We start from the raw sequence: 9,698 nt of genomic DNA, 5'->3' as shown, positions 1-9,698 counted from the left end.
CACTAGTGTAAGCAACCCGTCAAAAAGGACGGTTAAATATTTGGATAGCTAAGCACACGCACGCACACGGATCCCCTCTCCCCATGGTATGACTACTTCCTCTTCCCACCCCCTACACGATGGAAAGGGAGACCCCGAGTAAGTATACGTATGTATGTATATATATATATATATATATATATATATATATATATATATATATATATATATATATATATATGTGTGTGTGTGTGTGTGTGTGTGTGTGTTTATGTATGTAAAACCAGACCCTTTCTCTTTATTATGCAGGGGAGATAAGCTTGTCATTCAATTACTATCAAATGTTTTACTGTGGTTACTTAATCCTTAACGAGGAATTCCATGTCAAGTTGTGATAAATATATTACTAATTTAACAGCAACATCTGCTTTTTTTAATTTCCATCAACTCAAACATGTTAGCAATCCAGCATATTTCAACCTTTACCTCCAGTGAATCATATATATTAAATTTCTTAATTTCTGTAATTGGGAATACTATATTCAACTCTTTTTAGTGAGGGAGATTTGCACCGACACGCAGGGGTGCCCTTTTAGCTCGGAAAATTTTCCTGCTCGCTGATTGGTTAGAGAAGATAATTCTAACCAATCAGATAGCACGAAACTTTTCCGATCTAAAATGACACAGCTGCGAGTCGGTGCAAATGCGCCTCATTAAAAAAAATTTAGTAGAGTTGGTTATTATAATAAAGTCTACAGTGCACCGCGTGAGGTATATTGATGGCAGTATGACACGGAGAAAATCGGATTACTGACATAATGGCATTAAAGAGGAATGAATAAGTAATCATCTATGACACTATGACCTTTCGGAAGTCCAAAGGAGATTTGAATAATCAAAGGAAACTAGCAGTCAAGACATATCAGTTGGAAGTTTCAGTTGGTGTCATTTTTCCTCAATTATTTCAATAAATCCTTTCACATTCAAGTTATAAACGTCAATCACCTTTTAAAAAAGAAACGAATAATTATTGTCCTTTGGGAAATCAAGGAGATTGCAAAACTACCGCTAAATTACTTCATATTCTTTACGTATTTTTCATATCGTCTATATTTTTACGTTTTTATAGCTCTTGTGTTGCTATGAAATTACTTATTACAGATACTGTTAATTACAAATATTTTCTTTATTTTCGTGTTTAGTCAACGTTCGAGAAAAATCTCTAGCACAATATTAATTTATCAATATTTAACTATTTTTTCTCTTTTCTTTCTTGTTACACAAATCTTACCGGAAAAAAATGAGACTGAGATTTAAAGAAATAACTTTCTAGAAGAGCAGCCAATAAATATCTTTTTCAAATTTCCTTTTAATACTGGTGACAACATTAAGTATATTATTGAATTTCATTTATCGACCAAAAATGGCCTGAATCATGAAAATACTAACGTTAGGTATGGAGAAATTCAGAACGTACAAATAATATATTACTGTATTACCAAGCTTTCAAATGCGGCCACTATACGCGGCCCGCTTTTCAATTTCACTTTCGGGCATCTTAGGGCTGTCCTGATAAAAAAAAAAAAAAAAAAAAAAAAAAAAAAAAAAAAAAAAAAAAAAAAAAAAAAAAATTTTGTTGTTGGCAGGAACCCCCTTCGCGATCGGATATTTTACTACCAAAGCAACAGATTACTGATTGTGGTAATGGACCCAACACGCATTCCAAAATATTATAGGAAATTTAAACGTCGGACTTTTCTGACCTTTTACAAATTTGTCAGGAAAGTAATTGTGGAATACTGCTGAGAAGCTCAGCAGAACAATAGTGAATAATTTCAAAACATATTTCCGAGATTTTAACCGATTGTGGAATAGACAAAATGTTTTCTTTTCTATTTAAATAAAGTTGGGAAGTGATTCATGACATCTACATTGAATTGTAAATTATCATCTTCTTTTCTCATCAGATAATTTATTAATTGCTGAAATATTTATGTAATTATTCTCCTCCGATGATATTGTTTATATTGAATGTTTGCCGGACAGCATTATATCAATCTGTCAACTTTATCAGTAGAGAATCAGAAGGCCACAAGGTACATTATTATCAGGACATCTACATGAATTTGTATAAAAAAGGCTACCACAAACATTTGAAAACATAAAGGTTGCTATGAAAAAGAAATGGACATGGAAATGAGTAAATACTACTACTACTACTACTACGACTACTACTACTAATAATAAAATAATAATAATAATAATAATAATAATAATAATAATAGATGAACATTAAGAAAAACAGAATGGGTTCCTAGAGATTGCAATGAAGCAAGGGAAGGAAGAGAAGACGATGGATTGACGAACTAAGAAGATTTATGGGTATAAACTGGCATAAAAAGACCATAAACAGACCGTGGTGGAAGCACATGTCCGAGGCCTTTTGCCTGTAGTGGACTGGCTACGGGTGATTATGAAAAAGTTGTTATGTAATAATGACATAACTTGATGTTATTATTGTTGTTGTTGTTGTTCTTCTTCTTCTTCTAAAGATTGTCCCCATTTGGGGTCGCTGTAATGGTTCTTCAACACATTTTTCCACTTCCTTCGGTCCACTGCATCTTCCAACCATATCAACAACAATAAGATTAGGTAACAAACTAACGACGTGTGGCACAAAGGGTGTACTCCTGTCACTTTCTCTCTCTCTCTCTCTCTCTCTCTCTCTCTCTCTCTCTCTCTCTCTCTCTCTCTCTCTCTCTCTCTCTCTCTCTCTCCGGCAATTCAACCCGGCATATCCCTAAACCATTTCTTCACAAATAATTAATTACCCTTCCAAACTTTATCTGTGGAAAAGCCAGATCATGATATTTTTGGTATCCTCTCAAGTGATCATGTTATGACCTTTGCTTAAGAACACTAATGATAGCTTCAATAACCTTTCTAACCATCAAGGCAGAAATTTCGATGAATTTGGATATTAATAAAGATAAAAAAGGATGGAAACGGAAGCTATGTAATGATCGTTTAAGCATTCTAAACAGTAACAAGGAAGTAATGCGGACGATTTTGCGAATTACTTTATGAAGATTTAGATTTTCGTGGAAATGCAATATTTTTATGTATTTACACCAGCAACTATTACTTCTTATGTAGTTTACTTATTTCCTAAATTCCCTTCATCACTGGGCTATTGTATCCTGTTGGAGTCCTTGGCTTTATAGTGTCCTGATTTTCTAACCAGAGTTGCAGCTTAACTAGTAAAATAATAATAATAATAATAATAATAATAATAATAATAATAATAATAATAATAATAACAGTATAATAATAATAATAATAATAATAATAATAATAATAATAATAATAAAATAGCAATAATAATAACAATAATAAAAATAACAATAGTAATAATAATATTAATAATAATAATATTAATAATAATAATAATAATAATAATAATAATAATAACAACAACAACAGTCTAACAATAATAATAATAATAATAATAATAATAATAATAAAAATAATAATAACAATACTAATAATAATAATACCAATAATTACAATAATAATAATAATAATAATAATAATAATATTTATAATAATAATAATAATAATAATAATAATAATAAATGTCTTTGCTTTTCATACAGCGCTGCTTTTCTCCACCAGACACAGGTAGATATAGCATAATTCTCGGGCTACTCTCTGGAGAAAAAAATGTCTTGATTTTTCACCTGAGTTTGTTAAAATGAAATATCTAAAAAAAATCAGCAATTTACTCCTTATTCTCGTCAGTTTATTATGCAAATTCAGTAGTCATTAAGCTCCGAGCAATGAGCTCTTGGTGTCATAGCTTTTGTCTAGGGGTAACCAGATACATAATGGTTATCAAATCCATTAGTAATGGCGTAATTATTATTATTATTATTATTATTATTATTATTATTATTATTATTATTATTATTAATTATTTATTAATTATTATCATAATTATTATTAATTATTATTATCATCATTATTATTATTGTTGTTGTTGTTGTTGTTGTTGTTGTTATTAATTATTATTTTTATTATTATTATTATTATTATTATTATTATTATTAGCTAAATTACAACCCTAGTTGGAAAAGCAAGATCCTATAAGCCCAAGGGTTCCAACAGGGAAAAATAGTCCAGTGAGGAAAGGAAACAAGGAAATAAATAAACGATCTGAGTAATAATGAATAAATAAAATAAAATATTTCAAAAACAGCAACAGCATAAAAAATATATCATTATTATTATTATTATTATTATTATTATTATTATTATTACTATTATTATTATTATTATTATGAATATCATTTTCATTACCATTATTATTATTATTATTATTATTATTATTATTATTATTATTATTAGTATTATTATCATTTATATTATTATTAATATTATTATTATTATTATTATTATTATTATTATTATCATTATTATTAGCTAAACTACAACACTAGTTGGAGAATAAAGATACTATAAGCGCAAGGGCTCCAACAGGGAAAAAAAGTTCAGTGAGGAAAAGAAATAAGGAAATAAATAAACGATATAAGAAACAATGAACAATTGAAATAAAGTATTTTAAAGACAGTAACAACATCAAATTAGATATTTCATAAATAAACAATAAAAAGACTTATGTCAGCCTGTTAAACCCAACACCATTGGTGCAAGTTTGAACTTTTGCATTTCTATCGATTATATTTTCGATTGTATAAATGCATATCTCTTTTCAATGATGAATAATTTTGCAGTATTTTCGCTTATCAGGGTGTTGATTGAATTTGTAAAAGAACCTCATTAAAGTCTTACGAATTAATGAAAAAAAAAAAAAAAAAAAAATATTTGTACTTTTCGTTAGTGTTAATATTTTTTTTCAAATATATTGTTTGCATAAATTATTAAAATTAGGTATGTGGTATGCATGCGGTCAAAATAATATATATATATATATATATATATATACATATATATATTTATATATATATTTATATATATAAATAGATATATATATACATATATATAACATATATAAATAAATATATATATATATATATATATATATATATATATATATATATTATATATATAATATATATATATAATATATATAGTATATATATATATACATATATATATAGATGTATATAAATTATATACATATATATATACATATATACAGATGTATATAAATTGTATATATATATATAAATTATATACATATATATACATATATATAGATGTATATAAATTTTATATATATATATATATGTATATATATATATATATATATATATATATGAGAGAGAGAGAGAGAGAGAGAGAGAGAGAGAGAGAGAGAGAGAGAGAGAGAGAGAGAGAGAGAGAGAGAGAGAGAGAGAGAGAGAGCGCTTGATTTTAAGCTTTGTTGGCATCGCCAATATCGTTTGTTATGAATAAAAAAATAAAAGTAAGTTCAATCTAAAACCATAAAAGCAAAAATATCTCATAGAGAGAGAGAGAGAGAGAGAGAGAGAGAGAGAGAGAGAGAGAGAGAGAGAGAGAGAGAGAGAGAGAGAGAGAGAGAGAGAGAGAGAGAGGTGAGTGGAGGCAGCGGTATAAATGTTATCATTTAGACCTGTTTTATTGAGGCATAAAACAGTGCATATCTGAATATTTTCCTTTTACTGATTTCGAATCGGTTTGCCTAATGGTAGCTGGAAGCCCATTAAATCCACGAGATCAGTGAAACCATTTCAACCGGCCCGAATGTAATTTCAACTTTGCCACCATCTGTCAACTCCTCGTAACTCCGGACTCAATTCTGATGGCCCTGAATGTGGTGTGTGTGTGAAGTAAAATTTTTGGATTTTCGTTCTTGATAATTTTAATGTCATTAATTTAAACGAGAGATTTTGGTTCTTAATTTTAATGTCATAAATTTAAAGTATGGATTTCAAATAATATTTTCGGTGGATAAAGCAATATGAATGGAGATATCTTAATGTGGTGAAAGCGATTTGTGAAATGCCATTATCAGCGAAGCTGCACTAGTCAGGGTCACCCATAACTAAGTTGGTTTGGTGTGAGCGATCACACTAAAACAACCAAAATCTCCCACAATCTGAATCATTAATGGCAAGCGTGGTGATGAAATGAACAAAACCCTGACACGAGTAAGGAAATTTCTGAGGCCTTTTTTCCTGCAGTGGACTACAAATTTAAACGAGAGATTTTGCTTCTTACTAATCTTAATGTCATAAATTCAAACGAGAGATTCCAATTAATTTTGTGTGTGTGTGTGTGGAAACACAATTTAAGTGGGGATATCTTAATGTGGTGAAGGGTCTGTGTACCACCATGATCAGCGAAGCTGTGCTAGTCAGGGTCGCCCATACTAGCTTGGTTTGTTGTGAGCGATCAGACTTACGTCTCCCACCATCACCAACCCAATGGACAGCCTAGTGAGGAAATAGCCAAACTGCGGACATGAGTAAGGACAAGTCTAAGGCCTTTGTACTGCAGGGGACTAGAAACAGTTGTATTTGTTATTATTATTATCATTATTACTAGCTCAGCTATAACCCGTTGGAAAAGCAAGATGCTATAAGTCTAAGGGCTCCAATAGGGAAAAATAGCCCAGTGAGGAAAGTAGGCTTCATTTTCGTATACAGAAGGAAAACGCAGGAAAAATATTTGCTTCTCGAAACCAGCATCAATTATGCAGTGAAAAAAATGAAATCAGCATCAATTATGCAGAGTGAAAAAAAAAAAAAACATTAACCGTTTCTCTCAAAAATATATGTTCGTAGTATTAGAAGCTTACAAGTAACAATTACTAATGAGCTATAATATCATGACGGAATCTATGCCAATATCCTTATATAGATACATTGACTTTCTATTCTCCTCAAACCAGTAGCATCTATTAGCCCTCTATTGAGAGACTTTTGCTTCGAGACCGGTAGATTCTGGTGTTCCAGTGGATTCTAGTGTTCTGCTGAATTCTGGTGTTCAAGAGGATTCTGGTGTTACGATGTATTCTAATTTTCCAGCGGATTTTGGTGTTTCAGCGGATTCTGGAGTTCCGCTGAATTCTGGTGTTCCAGCAATTTCTGGTGTTACAATGTACGCTAGTTTTCCAGCGGATTCTGGTGTTCTGCTGGATTCTGGGGTTTCAGCGAATTCTGTTGTTCTAGCGGATTCTGGTGTTCCGCTGGATTCAGGTGTTCCACTGGATTCTGGTGTTCCGCTGGATTCTGGTGTTCCACTGAATTCTAGTGGTTCAGCGGATTCTGGTGTTCCGCTGGATTCTGGTGGTCTGCTGAATTCTGATATTCCAGCGGATACGGATGTTCCAGCGGATTCTGGTGTTACGATGTATTCTGGGTTTCCAGCGGATTCTGTTGTTCCATCGGATTCTGGTGTTCCAGTGGATTCTGGTGTTCCAGCGGAATCTGGAGTTCTGCTTGATTCTAGTGTTCCTGTGGTTTCTGGTGTTCCACTGGTTTCTGGTGTTCCAGTGGATTCTGGTGTCCCAGCGGATTATGGTGTTCCGCTGGATTCTGGTGGTCTGCTGAATTCTGATATTCCAGCGGATTCTGGTGTTCCAGCGGATTCTAGTGTTCCAGCGGATTTTGGTGTTACGATGTATTCTGGTTTTCCAGCGGATTCTGTTGTTCTGCTGGATTCTGGTGTTCCATCGGATTCTGGTGTTCAGCTGGATTCTGGTGTTCCAGTGGATTCTGGTGTTCCAGCGGAATCTGGAGTTCTGCTTGATTCTGGTGTTCCTGTGGAATCTGGTGTTCCACTGGTTTCCGGTGTTCCTGTGGATTCTGGTGTCCCAGCGGATTATGGTGTTCTGCTGGATTCTGGTGTTCTGCTGAATTCTGATATTCCAGCGGATTCTGGTGTTCCAGCGGATTTTGGTGTTACGATGTATTCTGGTTTTCCAGCGGATTCTGCTGTTCTGCTGGATTCTGGTGTTCCATCGGATTCTGGTGTTCAGCTGGATTCGGGTGTTCCATCGGATTCTGGTGTTCAGCTGGATTCGGGTGTTCCAGTGGATTCTGGTGTTCCAGCGGAATCTGGAGTTCTGCTTGATTCTGGTGTTCCTGTGGATTCTGGTGTTCCAGCAGAGTATGGTGTTCGGCTGGATTCTGGAGTTCCAGCGGATTCTGGTGTTCCAGAGGATTCTGGTGTTCCAGAGGATTCTGGTGTTCCAGAGGATTCTGGTGTTCTCTCTTTTCCAATGCTCTGTTATTAAATATTTTCGATTTTGTTGGTTGAAAAGTGATCAAAAGTCTATAACAGGCCTTCTTATCCACTTACCAACCTTACAACATCTTTGAAATAAGACCCACCAGCTCAATATAAACCAACAACTACCAGTTATCGCGAATTCATTTGCTTCAGAAACTTAACCTTTCGTCTACCAGCTAACTGTTATATTAATTTCTGTTCATTTGGTCTATTCTCTCTATCAATTCAAAAGACCATATATGCCATAATAATCTACTAGTTTGACAAGTTCTTTGCTAGATATTAAAAACCTTTATCCATCATATTACGTTCTCTATGCCAGAGCTTAAAATTATGAAAGATAATTAGACATAATTTTCGTTCAAAATTAAGGGAAGATTTACAAATTTCTTCCAGTGTATTCTTGGGGAAAGCTAAAGTGAAGGCAATTATAATTTAAGCCCAACTTAAAAATCGTACAATAAATTTGACTGCCAAGGGGGTCTCTTATCAAAAATCCTTTTCTGCCTTCAATTTCATCATTATCACAAGCCAAGCTACAACGCTAGTTGGGAAAGCAGGAAGCTATAAGCACAAGGGTTCCAAAAAGAAAACATATTCCAGTGATAAAAGGAAATAAATAAACATGAGAAGTAATGAATAATTAATATAAATACTTCAAAATCAGTAACAACGTTGAAAATAATGTCACCCTTCTCAACACAAAAACATACACTGCAAGTTTGAACTTCTCAAATTCCACCGATTCAACTGCTTGATTAGCAAGATCATTCCACAATCTGGTCCCAGCTGGGATATAACTTCTAGAATACTGTGTAGTATTGAGCTTAAGATGGAATAGGCGAGACTGTTAGAATTATTGGAATGGTAGAGTCTGGGAAGATCTGAATGCATTGAAAGGTCAGAATTATGATAAATCTAATGCAGCATCAATCAATAAAGAATTACTTAAACGACGGTGCCAGAGATTAATATCTAGATTGGGAATAATAAATTCGATAGACCACAAGTTCTTATCCAACAGATTAAGAGGAGACTCAACAGCTGAAGACTTCCTTCGTGTAAAAAACATGTATCAGTAGAAAATTCAAGATACATTTTACACAAATGGACACTCACATACATGTAAGATGAGGTAAGAGAGGCTTCTGTAAATATAACCAGAACAAATCTCATGATCCTTATAGATTCAAAAGTCAAAGACTTCCTCTTCTGTTTTTTTTTTAAAGTTTTATATAAGAAAGATCTATTTTAATGTTTTACAGTCCTTAAAATATTTTATTTCTAATTGTTCATTACTTTTCTTACAGTTTACTTATTGTCTTATTTCCTCTCCACACTGAACTATTTTTCATTTCCTAACTAGGGTTGTACCTGAGCTAAAAATAATAATAATAATAATAATAATAATAATAATAAAAATAATAATAAAAGATAAT

At 32.4% G+C, this 9,698-nt stretch overlaps 1 protein-coding gene across 1 annotated transcript; it reads left to right on the top strand.

Annotated features, from left to right (window-relative positions):
• The first annotated feature begins 7,033 nt into the window (after positions 1 to 7,033).
• LOC137615124 (uncharacterized) lies at positions 7,034 to 8,263 on the top strand. The gene has a single exon (XM_068344756.1). It carries the CDS (start codon positions 7,034 to 7,036, stop codon positions 8,261 to 8,263), a length of 1,230 nt encoding a protein of 409 aa, XP_068200857.1.
• Positions 8,264 to 9,698: the final 1,435 nt, after the last annotated feature.

This window comes from Palaemon carinicauda, chromosome 21, assembly GCF_036898095.1.
Source record: "Palaemon carinicauda isolate YSFRI2023 chromosome 21, ASM3689809v2, whole genome shotgun sequence".
Lineage (NCBI taxonomy): Eukaryota > Metazoa > Arthropoda > Malacostraca > Decapoda > Palaemonidae > Palaemon > Palaemon carinicauda.
This window is presented reverse-complemented; position numbering and strand designations above follow the sequence as displayed.

Bases quoted from the DNA above. Each gene is read 5' to 3' on its own strand.
- LOC137615124 (XM_068344756.1), top strand. From the start codon at position 7,034: ATGTATTCTAATTTTCCAGCGGATTTTGGTGTTTCAGCGGATTCTGGA.